This window comes from Malurus melanocephalus, unplaced genomic scaffold, assembly GCF_030028575.1.
Source record: "Malurus melanocephalus ecotype Western Australia unplaced genomic scaffold, MMel_1.1 scaffold_1198, whole genome shotgun sequence".
Classification (NCBI taxonomy): Eukaryota; Metazoa; Chordata; class Aves; order Passeriformes; family Maluridae; genus Malurus; species Malurus melanocephalus.
The window spans coordinates 13,180-33,373 of NW_026624430.1; the positions used below are offsets into that span (position 1 = coordinate 13,180).

Here is a 20,194-nt window from a genome sequence, read left to right on the forward strand (position 1 = left end):
AGAACTGGAAGCCACAGAATAAAAGCYCTCATGTTTAGCTCACTGGAAATATAAAAGTACACCAGGGACCAGCCAATGCTATAAAGAAAAAAATAAATTGGAGTTGTTTTTAAGATAAATTCATTCAGCAAATTGCAATCTGTCTTCAAGAGAAAATAATTCCTACTCTGAAAATCTTTTTAACMGAAAGAAAACAGCATGAGGGGATTCTTCACTGATTTTTTTAGGTTTTCCCATCTGTTTTCCACTAATGCAAGAATCACAAATAACAAGMCAACAGTTATTACAATAGTGAGGAGCAGAAGGAAGGAAKCAATCTGGAGCAGACAGTTTTTAGCTGTTTCTCATGTGCAGTCTCTTAAGGAGGTAACTTAGGAGAGTTATGGAAGAGTAACAGTATTATTACAGTGCTTGTCATTAAACCCTCTTCCCCAGCTCAGCAAATCTACCCACTCTCTTCTTTGTAGCAGGAATTCCAAATTGGACATCTCTGAAAAAACAAATTCCAGGTTTGTGCAGCTACACTTCTGAAAAAACAGAAATTCCAGGTTTGTACATGCACTTCTGAAAAAACAGCAATTCCAGGTTTGTGCATGAAAAAAACAGACACACCTCAGTGTTTACAATGTTTGATAGGACAACCACTTTATTACAAAGAACAAACAATGCTTGAAAATAAGACTAATCAATTTGTATCGTACAAAATGTCAGTTCCCTTGTAGAGGTCATTGAGTAACAGGCTGTAAGACTAAGTTCACGTCAAATTCGCTATCCTGAAATATCAGATAACAACAGTAATACTTATTATGTCTGCAGACTTTATGGCATGATCATGTGCTCTACTCCAAAACTACATTCAAAAGATATTGCTATAATTACTTTGAAAACACAAAGTGTAGGTTATTGTTCACTTCATTTCCACTTTCACAAGAACATTCTGAAGATGAAGCTGTAGCAGTGTCTGCCATAACTGGCACGACTGTCCTATACTTAACACAGTCACAACCTCCCTAAGGAGTTTAGTAAACCTAGACATTTCTACAATATGGATACTGTAATCTGATAGATTTCTGCTGCTGTTATTAGGTGTCCTTTAGCAGTTTCTGAAACAAATGGATAACACRGATTCTCAAAGAGCTGGTGTCAACAGTCTTCTAAAGTTTAAAATSGAACAATCAATATTTGTCTGATATCTAGTTCATAGGCAAACAGGTGGGATTTAGACATTATAAATACAGTTCTAAAAACAGACCACAAAGTGTATTTTACAGTGTGTACCACAATTTCAGTYGAAAGTAAAACTGTGAGCAACTGAAGAGTTGCATATGATCACTATTCAACGTCACCCAACTTGGACAAAAAAGAGAAAAAGACATTTTATGTCAAGTCAGCTGAAGAAAGCACACTCACAAGGAAATTATACTTTCATTGAAAACACCACAGTTTTACCCTTTGGTAGTCGTGACATACCCACTGAAAAAGAAATTGTGCAAAGCATGTGAAACCAAGTGCAAAAAAACCCCACCCAGACATACCCAACAGGTTTTATTCTTAAATAACAACTCTACAATCACAGCTATCAACCAACAAAATCAAAGCCACAAGTGTTTCTAAAGGCTTCTTTCACAGTACTAATAAGAAAAACCAAGTTCTATTCTTCTAGTTGACAGTTSATGTGTATGGTACTTCAGTTATCAGACAGCATTGGTAGTGAGATCCTACCTGACAAAATGGACCATTAAAACACAAATATCTTAAAGCCAGTTAACTTCAGGAAAAGTCCTATACATTCATACTATAAACACTGTTTCAAGTGAATCTGGGATATCTGTCATTGTCACCAACACATGATTTTTCTCTGGAGTCAAACCACGTGTGCCACAATGAACACCATGCCAGCCATTTGTGGTCCCCAGCACTTTGCAGATGCTGTTGTAGCTTGTGATGCAGTGTGAGAATTAAGGCTGGATCAGCACTTTGTTATCACCCTGATTCTCAGGGCAGCCACAACTTGGCTGTTCAATCTGCTCTGGGATAGCTGAGCTGCTCAATCTCCAGTATTTTAGTGATACTTCTCCCACCAAACCAGGCACATCATTGATTTCAGTTTCTATATTTACAAACGCTCTTAAGACAAATTGAACCGGAAGAGGCAAGAAATTCTGTCTTGATTAATAATCTTTTGGCATTTGGGGCAAAATTAAAGTGCAAAGTATAAACTTCATTGCACAGTAAATAATTTAGATTTTATTTTAAAATAAATCTTATTTAGGTGCCTCAATCTATTCACCTAGTGACCTTGTCCAACTCAGCCATTTTCCTCTACACTTTGGTAAACATAGTTTTATATATAGATACATAAATAGCATTTAAAATGTTTACCTTTATTTCACTACTGTGAACAATTTTTTTTTTCTTTCAGCATAGGAATGGATCAACCTATTCCTAGAAGTAATGCTTGTTGATTTTTCTCAGCTAGCTAGTTAATGTAAAATGATGCATAGTAAAAGGGAGATACTGAACTTGATTGGTAGAATATATTGGTAAAGCAAACAAGCACTTAAGAAGATTAACTGGAATAAATATGTTGAAAGTTGCCATATAATATGTGCAAAATTGCTTACCATGTATTCTAAACTTTGGTTAAAATTTTCAGATTGAAGTTTTACAGGAACATTATGGAAGCAACACAAGTGATTACTAACACAGGAATGAGGTAAGTTATTATTAGTGCAAAAAGCAAGCATATGCTAAAAGCAAAGCATATGGATTTAAAAAAAAAAAAAAGAGAATGAATCTCATGGAAGTTTTAATACAAGACCAGAAAGGTCTCTTGTAAACATTGGTATTTACAAGTTTAAGATTTGTACAACTACAAAAGGATAATTCTAAGTAATAGTAGTGCATTTACAATGAATTTATGTTTTTTTAATAAGAGCAATGGATAAGTTTATCTTTTTCCTTTTAAATTTTCAGGGGATATCTTTCAAGATTAAGATATTTGTTACAAATAGTAGAAAAAATCATTTCTTTACAAAAAAAGTATATATTAAAATATTTATACATTTTAAGTTACCATATAATAACTGGAAATTTTTGCCTTGTACTCAGGCACCACAATGACAGTGTGGTTTAGGGAACCAAAACCAAACAGAATTTGCTCATTTACCAAATCTGTGCAAGGTCTGAAACAATCATGGGGGCTCTACCTCAAATACTACTGCTTGTGCCAATTTTTTTATTCTTTCTAATTTGAAACTCTGTGTTGTTTACAATTAACTATCACTAGCAAGAAGAGCTGCTGGATAGTGAGCCTTCACCCCAGCATCTCTGATATATTTTTCTATRTGATACTCATACCTGAGCAAGGCTGTATAACGTCGATGTGTCAAACGTAAAAAAGGTTATATATTTTTAAGATAAAAACAATGCAAAAATAAAATATTTGTAGCATTTACAAATAGTACAAGAGTTACATTAAACACTATATTCGAAACTTGAGATTTATCCTGTTGTTTCTACTTCGAGCCCGATGTTTTCATATCTGCAAAAAGGAGACATTGTTAAATGTTTCATAATTTCACATGGTCAAATACTTCCAAACAAATATTGTTTGAGAGCTCTGGGACACAGATCATGATCAAAACCCTTCTTAATTAAAGGGTTAAAACAACACTGGAATCCTGAACATCATAGAAAACAACTTCTTCATTGTTAGTCCTCACCTTAGAAAAACAGTTTCATTGTTCTTCATTGTTAGTCCTCACCTTAGAAAAACAGTTTTTAAAAACCAAGCAGTGGCTCATTTAACAGGTGGGAGTTGTGCTCCAGCCCAGCACACAATAATTCACTGCTGCCTGAGGGGTGGCCACTCTGCCCCTCCTACCCTTCCTCCTTGCTCACAGGAGCTCTTGCTGAGCAAAGCCAGCTCCCAACARTGCTAAGCCAGAAGGGAAGGAGTGGGATGAGAGGTTGTAATTTCATGTTTTGAGACCCTGGATTGGCTTACTTAAAAAGTGAGCCAGAACTGACCAGGCTAAAATGAATCTTTATTTTCAGTGGATCCATTCTCATCCCCAAATCATCGCGAACCTGTACAAATTCAAGCCCACGGACAAGATGACAAATCCTCTTCTGGCTCTAGTGCAGACTTTAAAGTGTATGTGCACMACAAAAATGCACCTTACATCACCTGCTGGATTTTTTTTCTATTTAGGAGGATGAAGAGACTGAAAAAACCCTTGATTACGCTGTACATCACGTACATCATGCATGCAATTGGATTATTTCTTATTAGATGAAAAACCTTTTGAGCTGAAGTGAATCCCAGGGAAGTCAGAAGCAACAACTAGAATGGGATAAACTCCCATAAGGAACAAAACAACATTTCAAGAACTCCACAATGGTTCTGGAGTCACAATGCCCAGCTCCCCCTCACTCAAATGCTGTGTGTGACAGTGACTTTACCTTGGAGCCACCGAACCTGCGTGGCTGGGCCGTAGCCCCGCTCGTTCTTGGCTGAAATCCTGAACACTATGGCAGGCCTGGAGGTGTAATCCACGTGGGCGTTGGAAAGTTGGGCAGCAGTCACCATACAGGAGGTTTTGAGGCCACAGTATATCCTCATGAACACCAGCTGACTTGGATTCTCCTGTAACTGTGTGGAGCGGATGGCTAAATAGGCAGAATATTCTAAAATATTTCCAGACGGTGAAGCAGGAGGCTCCCAAGAAAGATGGATACAGTCCACACTCTGAAGAAAAAAACATGACAATATGTAGCTATCCATAAATACATAAACAACATAAAAATTTTAAAAAAAAATTCTAAAGATTATCTGAAAATTCTAACCTATAATCACCACTCAAGGGATGTATCTTTTGACTTTTTTAAAAAAAAAGCCTGGTACACCCCTATAGATTTCAGRATGTAAGAATAGAAGATCATGATGAAACTACCAGATGATTGAATGGGTATCTGATAACATGATCATTAAGTCTTAAAGTATTTCTTTTTAGCAAACTTCTTAAAGAATATTATATTAAGCAGAGTTAACCAAGTACACATTYGACACTATTTTATATGACAATTTTAATTTAAAAATAACCCCAACAATAAATCARCTATAACCAATAATTCTGAGATTACCAGAATTCTACATCAATATTTCTCACCTTGGTGATTTTGACTGTTGAAGGAGCTCCAGGAAAACCTGGAATGCACGTCTTGAATTCACTGATTTTACTGAAAGGCCCAACACCACAGCCATTAATTGCAGCCACTCTGAACCTGTACACTGTGCCTGGAAATAGATCCTGTTTCTTAAGTAATCTGTAGTCTGGTACATCTGCACCTTCCTTCTGAAAATAAAGCAACATTTGTGTTMATTTTTAAAACACTCTAAACACAATTAGCCTAGAAAAGTATAAGRTGGGTAGTGATAAACTGAGATTAATTAAGTTTAATTGAAACKGAATACTCTTGTACTCAAATCAGAATTTATGAAAAGGTTCTGACTGGGGCMCTATCTCACCTCAAAACAGCTGATCTAAGATGCAATGTGGGACTGTATCTCTAGACCAAAAAAAAAATCCCATTTTTTCAGCCATTTAAATTAAACTGCACCTTGTGGTTATTTTTACTCAGGAAAGTAAAAACAAAGTAGCATTTACAACTACATAAGTWATGATTTAGTTAACATAATCTCATGTCCTAAAAAAAATTTGTATTTCAGTTATTACTAAAGCTAGGAGCTGCAGTTGGATGGGTAGGTAACCAAAAGGTTTTTAAAGAAAAACACTGTAAGTTAGTAACAAAAAAGGACTGTAAGTTAGTTTAAAGAAAAGCATTGTAAGTTAAAGAAAAGCACTGTAAGTTAGTAACAAAGAGCTTYCTGAATCATTATGTGCCAGCCACCMTACTTCCATAATTAAAAGATGCATTGATGCATCACTGATACTTACAGTGGAACTATTTTCCTTCTGAATTATGTGTAAGAACCACAATCAATGTAAACCCTGCAAAATGTTCTGTGCTCTTTAAAGCRTACAATATTTACAATGAAGTGCTTTCAAAGAAAAGCTTCTGTTATTTTGTTTCTGTCTCAAGAAGACATTTTTGTTTCTAATTCACTAAGGCAGCACTAATTTACACTTTTGCCATCAAAAGTGCTACACTTTTGCAAGTTTCCCATGCATAGTTTTAATGTCTCAACTTACATGCACAAAGCATTAAGTTAAAAAGATTAATACAAAAGCCACTACAGTTCAAGATCTAGTCTTTTTAAACAGCCTAACCTATGTCTTRCTAGTATCTTTAACAATTTTTACCCAAAGATTCTGGGAACAGAGAAGAAACTGAAACATTTCAATGCTGGACTGAAAAAACATATTAAGAAATTGTGGAGTTTGCAGTTTTTAAGAACTTTTACTGGCTTGAAAGTTTAGTAAGTTTAAAATTGTTTCCTAAGGCAAGAAGTAAGAAAACAATTAGCAATAGCAAAACAAGGTATTTTGTATTATCACACATAAACAACAAAAGAAAATTCATCCAGTTTAGGAAACAGTAAAAAGACATGAGAAAAAAATACACGAGGAACTACCGGCCATAAAATCCAAATTCTGCTGTGGTATCAGCAAATCCCACATTTTGCCAACCATACCAGTGAGAGATTCTGAAATGGCCACATGCAGATGATGCCAGAGAAGAACCAGCAGCTACCTTGCTATTGATGTTGAGTGTTTCCTCTGGCAGCAGGTAGAACTGGCTCACCACAGCACTGTTGTTCTTGAAGATCCCCACATCGTACCAGCGGCGCTCCCTGCTTTTCACCACCGGCCTCGGGGCAGCTCTCTAATATTTGAAGAACACCTCATGTAGATTACCCACACTTCAATGCCATGGAAAAAAATGTTAAGCCTCTAGTYTGTGTAAGAGACAACCCCCTTTTACACCAGTGGTACTTTGTTATGCTTCAAATGAATATGCATGTATTATTAAAATACTGTGCAAAASCAACTGGACATCTCTAGTAAATGTTCTTAGACATTTACTCAGACACAGCCTATCATTTAAAAAGCAACAGCTTGGATGTCATGTCTGATGTTCTAAACAGGGAGGGGAAAAAGTTTGAAGCTGTAGAACTAGGCGTGTGTAGCAGCATGGAGTTGTGAATTAATTTCTCTGAGGTCAAGAAGTGTCCTGCTGAGAAACTGCTCCTGCTGAGCCACAAACACAAACTGGCTTTCTTGCTGTTCTCACTGTGCCCACAACTGGCAGGCCAGGATCCTGCTAGCATGGAAATGGGCAGGAGCTGCAGCTGCTCTTGGCAAAGCAYCCCAACCCTTTAGCAGCTGCTTCCCCCCATCCTTAGCTCCTTGCTTTTGCTGGCAACAGTGGCACCGTGGGTTTGTGTGTTAAGTTGTAAGCAGGTGAAATAGGAAGCATTTACTTTTTCAGGCAGTATTTACAGCTTGCATAGTCAGTCCCCATCTCCTCTAGGGAAAAACATCAAGATGTCAGTCAAGTTACGTTTCAAATCTACAGAATCAGCAGCTAACACTAGTCTGATCTAACACACACTTCACTTTAAATTCAGTTGTGCATACAGAAAAACTTCTTACATTTGCACATCATGCAGCAGAGACCATTCCACTGTGCCAGTTGATAAAAAGGATTTAACAGCTGAAACATGTACTTGGATCTCCTCCCAACTACACAACTGCTACTCAGACTCACATCAAACCCACACAATGCAATTAGTTTTACAGCAGAAATGTCTACCCCTCTATTATTCAATTCAAGCTCAAAATAAACATTGCTTTTCTTTCAGAAATATAATTAAAGGAAAACAGAAGAGCCYTTACAACTAATCAACAGAACAAAAGGCAGAGCAATCTGATTATACTTTTTCAGACTTACAGAGGAGTGTGAATCATTTGTCTGTCCAGTATTGACCCTTGTTGAAGGCGTGACATGAGCAGTTTCAGCAGCTAAAAACAAAAWGTTAAATTTAAAAAACTTAAGCAATAGAAAAAATTTAACATAAAACCCACAGAGAATGAAAGTTGACCTCAATARCCATTTACAAGTGTTTGTTGCACAAAAACATCTGAGACTCCTTTTGCATGCAGTCCTATTAATAGCACAAACTAATTTTGACTTCTCCCATAGTCACAGAACAATTCTGAGAGTCTGGCATTGGAGGCTGCTACAGATAATACAAACAGAAGGCAGGACTCAGAAAACACTAAAAAGTGGCAGGATTATGATATTGATATAAAATATTTGCAAAAAAAAATCTAAACACCAGATTGAGGCACATACTGGGGACATTGTATGAATAGCCTAAGTGTGAAATCTTAATTTGATTGCATTGTTTCTGACATCAATACAGTCTGAATTCTGAACATAAGCAGTTAATCTGTAAACAATCCTAACAAATGGGAACAGAGCATTCATAAAATTAAAAATGAAATCTTAAAAGAAAAAAAAGAGATTAAGCACATGAATAACAGRAGGGACTATTAGTACTCTACACTTGTGTTCCTGTGTTTTGCCTTTAAAGTACAATACTGCTTGATAAAAATGATTCTATACACACAACATCAACATGAGAATACAGTTCTGTAGTTAACACTCAAAACAATAACAAGCACAGCCTGTTGATATTTGTCAAAACCAAAATTTGACTAACTACCCATCTGTTTATTTCCTGCAGTGCTGCTTATTTCAGATATTTCCAGCAGACCATGAAGAGGCCAGCACATTTGACTAGCAGTGAGCTGGCCATGTTAGCTGGCCAGATTTATTACAGAGGTCAGTTGCTTAAAATCAAAATCAGTAAGATTACTATTTAGTCTTTTGTTGACTAAATAGACAATAAATGAATAAAAGCAAATGTGCAATGGRCACCTAAAAGAACTACCAGTGATATTTAGAAAGGGACATTTCACTTCCAGGAAACATGGTGATTTATAAATGTAYAGAAGGAACATCCAAATTTTAAAAGATGCATAAATCCTAGCAGAGATCAGCCAGGCTGCACAAGATCTTCAATGCCCAAAGCCCTGTCTACATCCCAGTACTACTCAAGACAGGAATCCCACCACACTAGAGGAACTCTGATGGCCTTAGATATATATGGCTCAAAATACAGTATGTGAAACACATTTCAAACCTTCAGATTTTGCATTGAATGTTGTTAGTGAAGTTTCATCTTTAACAACTGCCCCATTTGTACTTGATGATTCAGTTTTAACAGCCTGCTGGGTTACCATAGTTTGTGTGCTGGAGACACTACTGGATACAGAWGCATCAGGATTTACAGTTTGTTTGTCCAAGTCATGTAATTCACCTACATTTGCTGATGGCTGAGCACCTTAAAAAAAATGAAATATTAACCAGAATTCAATATTGATAACACAACAAATCTCAACTTCATGTAATGGGATTTAGTTTCATATAAAGCCTGACTTTAGCTCAGAATTAGGTTATAACAGACCTGATTATATTGATTGCCAGTGCTTTCTTTAGGTATATAACTTAACTGTCTGCATGGTCATAAACAGATGTATGTAAACAGTTATTTTAAACTTCGTGTTCTTTATGTATTTGGTCACAAATGAATTCATTTGGGRGAAAAACCCAAATAAACTAAAAACTAAAAAAAAACCCCAAACTAAACTAAAGCATCCACACAAACCAGTATCACAGATTTGTAACAATCAATTAAGATTAACCCCTGTGCAAGTCTTTTTCTCACTTAGCAATAAGAATCAAAGTTTCCATATCTAATTAAACGGCACAGTGTAGAAAATAAAAATCCAACTACCTACAAAATACATTGAAGTCAAATATAAACAGATCAGGTGATTAAGCCTGGATCCACTAYATTGAACTTAAGGCACTTCAGTGACACACCTAAATCAGAGCTTTTTTATCTTTTATTTCCTYTACAATCAGAGAGAAATATGCTGCTTTCTAGATTGCCTGAAATTTTACATCAGCCAATAGCTACTCACTGTTAACAGAAAGATGCAGTTTCAGAGCATGGAATTACTATCACCATAATGTTGTAAAATGTTTTCTATCTCTTTTTATTTGATGCTRAAAATGGATATTTATGTTTAAAGAGACACATCTGCCATCATAATAATGATTATATTGAGAATTTCCTGTGCCTTGCAACACTTAAAAAAATTCAAGATTTCCATTTTTTTTATATCTTCTAAAAATATGTTCAGTAATAACAAACACAAGTTGGGTTTTTTTTAAACTACAAAGGACTCTAAATAAATTACAAGACAGATACAAACATGTTTTTGAGATGAATTTTAACTCTCACTTTTTCATTCATTTTTTTCTATAGTCATCTTACTTGAAGTACAAACAGGCAAATGAGAAGGGGCATTTGATTCTTTGAATCCTATGGCATCTGCGTGGTTTTTCGAAGTCTCCTGTGTAACTTTGTTTTCAGGTGCTGCAACYTTTTCTTTTCCTTCTACTTTTGAGTTGGATGATAGGGAAACCTGGACCTAACCAAAACAATTCATCTATTAATGGTAAAGTTCAGAAATTTGAACTGCAAACATGGCATGAAAATGCTTGCTTATAAACAACAAACTAAACTCRTCCAACAATTCCCTCTAGGGCTTTAAATTAGGCCAAGAAATCCACCTCTCAATCCACATTACCTTAGCCATTATAAAACAAAGACTCAAACACTAAATTTTATCATTACATGGAAGTTTGTTGCTGTGTACATTTAGTCTACTTGAGGGACTTYAGGGGATGGGGAAAATCACAATTACAGAGGTTGCCAACGTTTGTTTTCCTGAGATATTTCTACTCTTAGTGAAATTTATAGTATTTCCACATGTGTTTTGTCTAGCAACACATTATGGATCCCATCAGATCTAAGACTTTACACAATTAAGAAAAGGTCCAAAGTTCTGAAAACGGAATCCTTCAGCCAGAATTTGTCCCCACTCTTTTTGTAAACTGGCAGAACAGTGGAACATGTAAAACTGCACAATCAGACAGATAATAATTGGATTTAACYTGCTGTAGGAACCTACAACTAAGCAGACTGGCATAAAACTAAACTAGACTAACAGAGAAGGAATATGCCATATTCTTTTTGCTTCCCACATTAATGTCACCAACATTTTGAGGAGGAACATATTCTCACTGGTGCCAGACTGCCAGTTAGCATTGTGGAAGACAATACAATTGCAATTCCTTTCTGCATTAACAAGAAGTGGACTTGAAAGAATGTCTGTCAATCWAAAAAGTAAAAAGTATGTAAGAAAACACACAGACACAACTACTTCAGCAGGTGTCTGGTTTTTTGTTTGGCTTTTTTTTTTCCTAAGACCTAAAAAGCATGCAGGGAGTTCTAAAACTCAGAATGTGTTCTGTGAGTTCACTGTCATCCCCCAATATTTTGACACTTATGCATTTTTGAGGTTACACTTACATTATTAGGAATGAGATTATTTGTTTGGCTGGGATGATCCACCTTCGTTTCTGGATAAGGGACACTAGGCAATGAYTGTGGACTTTGATGTTGAGAGCAGCCACCTTGCAGGTAAAAAATAGTAAATTCCCATCAGTAATGCAAAACTGAATATTATGATGGTTGGAATCTATTTCAGTAAGGAAGAGGGAAACCAAAGTTGCCTGCAGGAAAACCTGGTTGTAAGTGTGAAATGAAACTCAGACTGTTTGTATGGCCAAASAGTCAGATAAAATCCCTCCCTCACTGCTTCCTTTCTCAAACTGTGCCCAGCATTCTACAAATACCTTCACAATCCAGACAGCTGGCCAAAACCAACAGAAACAAGTGAAAGGGGAGTTTTCCATAATTATAATGCAGGCATTGGGGAATAACCAAAGAAACAGAGTCTCTCTCATCGAATGGTTCTTTAAAAAACCAACTCATTTATTACTTATGCAACCCTCTAGTCTGCCTGAGCACAAACATGAGTGTAACGTGATCTGATTGGTACCTTGTGAACTCAGCAGGGATGTTTCAGGAAGGCCAGTGCCAGGAATTCCAGCCACCGGTGGCACTGGTGAGTCAGCGTGTAACTGAAGAAGATATCCTTCAACCGTAGGTACTTCATCCCATTTCAACTGRAAAGAGTTGGTTGTAGCTCGAATCAGCTGTACCTGTGATGGTGCTAGAGGTCTCTCTAYGAGAAACCAAGAAAACACAGATGGCAGGTTAGAAATTGCCCTCCCTTAGCAGTTTATTAAATATCTGCATATTGCAGGTAAAATTGGTAGCTCCTTTTCCACTGACGTACAATTTATAYCAGATTCAACAAGAAACCACTGTCAAAGGTGCCAAGTCAGGTCAGAGAATTATAAAGTGTCTTTTCAAAGTGCTCAAAAATGCTCCAGCTTTGAGGCTTTGTTTTTAATGGCTCTTCTCCTGTCAGCAGGTCTTTGGGTTGTAGCTACATCATTSTAGGGATTACAGAGATAAGAGATCTTTGTGCTTTCCTAACAGGCTGCAGGCAGCTCTTTGGCTGCTGGAGCTTTACATATTCCTGAAAAGAATTCACAGAACACTCCTCTTCCTTTTTGCTTRCTCTATGTAGCTGAAATGAGTTTTCCCTCTAACTTCTTCTGCATAGACTGAAGCCTAGACATGATTAATGCCAATGGCTTGCTCCTCTCATGTGCCTCTATGCCTGACTAGGCTGCAATCCCAAGCACATCCCATCCCTCCCCTGCTACTCTTTTCCATTTGCTGAGGGAAAAATGAAACAGAAAAACAAAGTTCTGTTCTAGCTCCCTCTCTCCCTTTCAGTGTCCTGCCATCTATGCAGCTATTAATGAGTGATTAGTGCTCCAGAATTCCCTTCATTCCCAGGAACAATTTGCACCCTTCTCAGATTCAAGAGTATCTTTTTGCAGTCCAAGATATGAGGAAGCAGCAGCAGCAATGATGCCAAGAGAAGGAGGGCTTTGGTAAAAAAGAGTAAGTAGCAGCAGAAAGGACCACTAAAAACAGAAGCCAGGAACCTTGAGTTTAGGCAAAACAGTCTTTAGCATGTTGTATCAACTGACTGGCACGCAGTGCAGAATTTAGCCACAAAGTTCTTTCAGAGGCTTTAAACTTTGAGCCTTCCTAATTTTTTTCATTTCAAGTAATAGCCGTAGCCTTTACACAACCAGCAGTGAAGCATGATGTTAAAATAATCTTTAAAATGTAAATAGTCTTCCAGTTTACTACACCTTTAATGTTCTGGTCATCAATCATGCAAGCATTCCATATGTTAATAACACAGAACACAGTACAAGTCTCTTATTTATTTCTGACTCACCAGTATCAAGGTACCAAAGATCTTTGCAGCAAACTTGATTGTTCCAGGCTTTTCTGTAACCATCTCTACCACTCCAGATATACAGACGAGTGCCAACAGCTACAGCACAGTGTCCTGCTCTTGGCCCTGGTAACAAGTTACTTTTGTCCTCCTGGCAATCTGAGATCAGACCTATCCATTCTGTGGTATCTAGTAAATGAAACTCAAAGCATTTAGTTTCTAGAAGCTTTTCCACAACAAGAAATAAAGATGTTAACACATCAACTTAACTGCTCAGAAAAATAAAGAAAATAGATCACCTCTGTTTATTCATAGACAACTGCATTTAAAATGGAAATATTACAAAGAGAAGGTCACTTTCCAATTAGTGTGCARGATAAAGTCAATTAATACAGGATGAATTTTCTGACCTCTGACAAGTAGAGCAGAAGCTGAGGATTCAAGGATAGTACTACCATGCCTAAAAAAGCCTTATTACAGGATCTGTCTCTTGTGATCAAATGAAGGAGTATTTACATTACTTAGTATTAAAGTCATATTAATAAAGATTTGCAGAAGCAAACCTGCTCAATCTTCAAAGAAAAATAATAATTAAATACTACTTTCCAAGTAAGATACAAAACAACTGCCARCTTCTTTAGTCAACCAGGATTACAGCCATGTGTCCTAAACTTTTCTCAGGGTCTTTAAAAKAGTTACTCTACTCTGCTAAGAAAAAATAATTCAAAACATTCGAAACCCATTCCCAAAAGGCAGGAACACTGACCCAAATTAAGGTAAGAAAATGAACCGGTGCAYTTCCATTCACCATCAGGAGCAGAAATTTCACCTCCCGCTGACTGTGGGACCCATCCACCAAAAACATACATTCTGAAATACAGGAAAAAAGGGAGRAGGGAAAAAGAAAAGATAAGCCARTTAACATCCAGATCTGCTGCATGTGCTCTCTCAAACTAGGACAAAACAGAAAATTTCCAGTGTTTTRCAGTTTTGGTTCACAATAAATTTTATTTGAATCTACTCTCTTTCTGAAGTACTGTTGCACATATCTACCTTCTGATTTTTTTGAGTAAATAAACTGATTAAAAAACCCAACCAAACAAAAAATCCTGGAAACCCCTCAAACAACTTCCTAGAAACAGAAGTTAACACTGCAACATTTAGCAAACAATCAAAGGGCTAATGCTCTCTAAAAACCACACATGTACAACAGAATTTCTACAACTCTTTACTGCAGACTCCTCAACAAGTCATGCTAAAATAAGATGACTGGCATCTAACTCAGATATTAAAATTTAAAAATATAATGCAGGCYACAAATTACCAGTATTTTAAGTAAATAATAAAAATCTAAGCTGTTGGATCAGAGGATATAAAGCTTTCATACTTGTTTACCCCCTTGCCTCTTTCTCCTCATGCCAACTTGTAAATTGATACAAAATGGATTAAAACCCATGTTTAAAAATCCATTTTGTCAACAAACAAAACAAACCATACTGGCAAGAAGCAGAGCAACGAGGGACAGGCAACAGAAAAAGTGGAGAATAGTTTTGCCTGGAAGTACTTTTACTCTCTGGGCAGTTTCTTTGCATAGTCAGCTCGTCTGTGTCACACATGGGGCACTTGAGCTCACTCCTGACAGAGCTCAGGCCCAGCTGAGGCTGCCCCAAAATGCACAGAGGTGCTCTAAGAAGCCCAGGAAGGTGCTGGTGGGTTGGGCAGATGGAAACCCTGACACTTTGATACCCTTAGGTTAACAGTGATACTGAAATAGCAGCAGAAAACTACTTTACAGGGCTGATGTTCATACTGAGCAGTAGTGGATAAGCATCATCATTCTCCTACTAGGTGTACCTTTCTAGAGTTGAGCTTTTAACAACAGACATACTTGTTTCCTATTACATTGGCCGTATGGAGACTGCGAGGAAGTGGTACTGTCCCTTTGGTTTCTGGTCTTGACCAGGTCATGGTTTCTAAAAGAAAGAGAATAAAATCCTCAAAAAAAAATTATCTTGCTTTTACATATTTCACTACCTGGATTTTAGGAGGGAACATAACCCCTMATGTTCAGCAAAACAAAATTTCACCTTTTTAAGATGGCTACTTTAAGAAAGAAGGCGCAATAACTTCTTCTGAAAAATCACAGGAAATACTGACAAAATACCTCCTTATCAAAAACATATTATGGTTTCATTATGGTTTTTCAACTTTGCTTCTTCAGAGAGCTTTAAAGACYATGATAACCACCCCACAGTGTACCCATAGTCAGTGAGGATAATATATGCAAACAATGCTGTACCTATTAATTCCAAATATTATAAAAAGTTAACACAAYGCTGCAAGCCTCAATAATATGTGCACCACAGCAAGCCAGTGACCACTCTAGACTGCAATTTTTCCCCTCGACCAAGAAGCACTGACTTCTTCTGGCAAACCAACTCACCTATGTCAAGCTCCCAGAGATCATTAAGCCGACAGCCACACATCCCTCCAAAAATATACATCTTTGGGCTTCCCACATCTTTTCTGCAGTACACAATGGCYGTGTGAGATTCTCGGGGAGATGGCAAGATTCCTTTGGTCACAGGAATGCTCCAGCCGACCACTCCAGACCCATGTTGCAGCTCCAGTTCATAGAAATCATTTAAATATCTAGGGTATTATTGGCAAAGTATGAAAAACTCACTTATAAGCATGATGACAAGAGTGCTTTAAACCCTGACCACTTCCAAGTATTACACTTCTGTCTTGGGAGGGTATAGAGTTTTAAACTCTCAAAACATGTGATGCAAAATCTGGATTTAAAGTCGATTTAAAACAAAAAAAAATCAACAGTTATAACTTGTTGCCTCTACAAAAATACCTCTCATGTTTGCTACACTCTATTACATGAAWGAAACATTCAACACTGGTAAACAACATTCCTTGTAAAAATCGCTACATATGGACACTTGTAATAAAAATGCAAATTTGTGAGAAATAAATGATGACAAGAGATATTACAGAGGAATTTCTGCAACTCTAAGGCAACAAAGGTGAGAAGAAGCTGTTTGTTTTCTCGTGTCTGCAGGCTGGCCAACAGACAATTAGCCATTTGTTGCTGAATCTATCAGCAAGTTATTTTTAGATAATGGTCTTTGAATCTTGGCATTCACACCAGATACCTCTTGTTTACTGAGCTTGAAATTGCCAGTTTATAGCTCAGTGGATATAAGTGCTCTGAACTGCAGGTGAATGTGGATATAAAACTTCAGCATTATAGCACAGTTTGCTGACAATAAAGGCAGTTCCAGCTGTTACTGTAAAAAATTTCCAGATGAATTGGTAACTGTTTTTCACARCAATATAGAAGAAACACCTATCATGAATTTCCTGATGACTCATGAGACTTTGCTGATTGAGATAATTCTAACAAACCARCCATTCTTTAAAACACCACCCAGAATACTAGGAAAAATACCAAAGCCTACTCAGGTTTCCCCACAAAAGTGTCAGAGCTGTCAGTCAGTGTTCCATATTGTGGGATTAGAAGAAGGAATAATAAGGCTGCTTCTCCACTGCACAATTAATCCAACTTTGAGTACTTGGTATGCAGGACAGCCTGCCTAGAATGCTCCTCCTTTTCAAAGCTGTCATATCTAGTCATTTGTTTTTAAAGCCATTACATTCAAAGACAAATCAGCATACCTGGGAACGTTATTATTTGAATCTTCACTTTCATTTGCCAGGCCACCAAAYAAATAGCACTTGTTCCCATATAAAGAGAAGCTGTGGCCAAGTCGAGGGCAGGGTGGTGATCCATTCGAAGGAGCTTGAGGTTTTACTTTTTTCCAGAGCCATCGACTTGCCTTGAAGACAGGAAAAAATATATTCAGAAATAAGTTCATTTAGAGTCAGTCATAACAAATAGAATTCCTATAATATCAACACTTGTATATGTTCCGAATTACTTTTAAGGGAATGCTGGGCTTTTCTTAGGACACATGTTAAAAGGGACATGTAAGGGCTAACCTTAATAACACATTAAATATTTTATACTTTATTTAGACTAGATGGAAGTCTTTATTTCAAAGTTTTTTAGAATAAACTTTGGATTATGAAGAKGGAGAAAATCTTTCCGAAGAAGAGCAAAGCTCATTTAATTTTCCTCTGCAGTTGGTAAAATAAAATGTGTTTGTTCATAAACAGATAAAGTAGTCCTGAAAATCAAAACACATTCATTCATCTCCTACCTGCAATTCATATAAATCATTGCTATATCTTCCATATTCAACCATTCCTCCAAAAACTAGTATTCTGGTACCATCACAAACAAATCCATGTGCTGCACAGCCTGGAGGTATATCTCCCCTTACAGCAGGAAGGAACCACTGATTCGTAACTATAGTAGGAAAAGAAAAAAAAAAAAGAAAAAACCCAACAAAACCCAAAACATTCCATGCAAGACAGCAGAGACCAGAGTTTTGAAATAATTGCAATGTTTCCATCGTTTCAAAAACAGCACAGAATTGTTGCCAAGCAAGAACTCAAAAGTCAACAGCTTTTCTGCAAACCCCTCTCCAACGGCAGAGGCATCGGCATCACGGAGACACAACTGACTTGTATTTTCTAAACTACTGCCTCTTTCAGAACGACACAAACACAAAACTGTACCTCAGCATTTGAAAAAATAANAAAAAAAAAGAGAAAAATATTTGAAACACCAAAACATGTATTTTCAAATATCTCTGCTCTCTACAGAATTACCTTTCATCTGTAGGTAATTGTGAACGGGCTATTTGCTTCATAGTAAGTTTTAAATGATTTTTTTTTTAATAAAAAGAAAAGCAAACACCTCTATCAAACCAATGTTACTCRGAATATACGAATGAGCCCATGAGGTCACTGTAACTTAGTCAGTCATGAAGGGTCACCCAGCAATTTAAYAGACTTGCCAAGAATAGAGGCTAATGAGGAACACAACTGCAGTTCCATACAAAAGAGATAACCMTGCTAACTCAGAGGGAGCTAGCCCTAGAAACAGAATTATTAGAGCTACAGCAGCATGGCAGTGTGCCTGGACTTAATAGCCCTATTCAAAAACTAATTACACTGTTCTGGGACCCATTTTAATATCCACAGAGCACTGCACTGATACACGGTAGAGGAGAGGCACAGAGTCAAGAAAAAGCAACTGAGACTGTCTGATCCAGCAGCAGATATTGGTGTTTAAACTGTTCTGGAATTTAAGAATTACARGGGACAGTGTCTTCTTTTTCCTAAGTGTTTCTATGAGCATGAAGAGGAGAAGTATGAAATTAGAAGCTTCCAGTGAACGTTGCTGCAGGGGATAAAAGATGCTCTCATTCCGTGCCAGCTCCTTGAAAATCATTACATGCATAGCAAGGGCCATGGATGACATCCCACACTCGGGCAGCTCAGATCATAACCCTGCATCTTAAACCCCAGAGAAAAAATGGTCAGTTTGGGCCAAACAGAAATTGGAATGACTGAGTCATGATCCTTTYTGTCACTGCTGCAAAGGGGAAAAACCTTAAGCAGAAAGTCAGGGCAAAAAAAAAATCCAAAAGTCATGGTAAGACTACACTCAAAAGGCACCCATCAGAACCTCTGTTCCAATGGCATAACTGTACTAAGAGTTTTCTTTGGATTACRTGTCAGAAGAGAAAGGTTAAGAGATTTTTTTTCCTTCTTCCCTCAAAAATGTGACTTGAGCATAGCAGATCTTAAAGCTGTCAGAAAAAAATCTGCCTGGAAAAACCTCAAGCAGCCAGCACAAAACAGTCACYTAACTCCGCTCAAGCCCTAAAATTACACGCAAGTTTTCCAGCCTCATCCAGCGTTCCGTACAGTAACTACTTAAGCATCTAATCTTTCACAAATAAAATCGGTCTTGGKCAGCTTCCTGTTTGGAAAGGCTCCCGATGCCAACACGTTCACTTTTCCAAACAAGATTTCCTATTCCAGCCCCCGTGAGCCGCCGCCGCCAGAGGGAAGAAGGGGGATCCGGACACTCGCGGGGACTAATGCCGCCATTCAGCCGCGACCTGCCGGGGCACAGAGGCTCCGCAGCCCCGCCASAGAGCCGGGAAAGGCACAGCAGATGCGGGAAGCACCGGGAGATTCTGCTGTTTTTCCCCTGAAGGACCGAGGGCCCCGCGGCAGCAGCCAGGGCGCAGCGCTACCTCAGGGAGCACCCCCGGCCCAGGCGCATTTCCCGCCCCGCCATTTCGGCAGCTCCTCAGCCCGCCCCCTCAGCCGCCCCTCAGCCGAGCCTCCGGCGGGCAGTGCCCGGAGAGGGAGGGAGGCCCGGGGATGATCCCCGGCTCCGTGCAGAGCCCGGTGCCAGCGGCGGCCGCGGACGGGACAGCCCCGCCGCTGTCCCCCCCGTCCCGTCCCGTCCCGCCCCGCGGCGCGGCCCCGCCCCGCGCACCCGTGTTGTAGACGTGCAGCTCGTCGGCGATGCCTTCGTTGCCGCCGCCGAAGATGATGAGCAGCTCTCGGATGGCGACCGCGCGGTGCCCGTGGCGGGAGCGCGGCACCGGCCCCGTGAAGGAGGACACCCGCCTCCAGCTCAGCCCGGCGGCGGCCGCCGCCATCTCAGCGCCGCTCCCACAAGGCACCGCGCGGCCGGGGCAGCCCGCCGGGGAAGGGGGAGCGCTGACGTGAGGGCGGCGGGTCCGCGTCCCGCCCGTGTCCCGCCCCGCAGCCGCCTCCGCCGCAGCCCCGGCTCGGTGCGGCCCCCTCAGCTCCTGAGGAGCCCCCCGGGCTCTGCCGCGCTCCGCCGTGGAGGAGCCCCCCGGGCTCGGCCGCGCTCCGCCGTGGAGGAGCCCCCCGGGCTCGGCCGCGCTCCGCCG

The 20,194-nt window shown here is 38.9% G+C and overlaps 1 protein-coding gene across 3 annotated transcripts; it reads right to left on the bottom strand.

Moving 5' to 3' along the window:
- Positions 1-464: 464 nt before the first annotated feature.
- Positions 465-19,968, bottom strand: HCFC2 (host cell factor C2). Of its 3 annotated transcripts, none has more exons than XM_057387371.1 (16): positions 19,771-19,968; positions 17,570-17,718; positions 17,025-17,185; positions 15,781-15,989; positions 15,226-15,310; positions 14,104-14,207; positions 13,338-13,526; positions 12,012-12,197; positions 11,480-11,583; positions 10,379-10,535; positions 9,179-9,379; positions 7,921-7,991; positions 6,721-6,852; positions 5,175-5,357; positions 4,468-4,753; positions 465-3,544 (listed from the first exon to the last, which is right to left on the bottom strand). In XM_057387371.1, exons 1-16 carry the CDS (start codon positions 19,934-19,936, stop codon positions 3,519-3,521), a joined length of 2,409 nt encoding a protein of 802 aa, XP_057243354.1. In that variant the 5' UTR covers positions 19,937-19,968; the 3' UTR covers positions 465-3,518. The 3 variants fall into 3 exon arrangements, 2 of the variants coding, with proteins under 2 accessions (XP_057243354.1, XP_057243353.1); XM_057387370.1 differs by having other exon boundaries at positions 467-3,544; positions 5,175-5,360; XR_008966709.1 differs by lacking the exon at positions 465-3,544 and adding an exon at positions 3,551-3,725 and having other exon boundaries at positions 3,768-4,753; positions 5,175-5,360.
- Between the last annotated feature and the right edge of the window lie 226 nt (positions 19,969-20,194).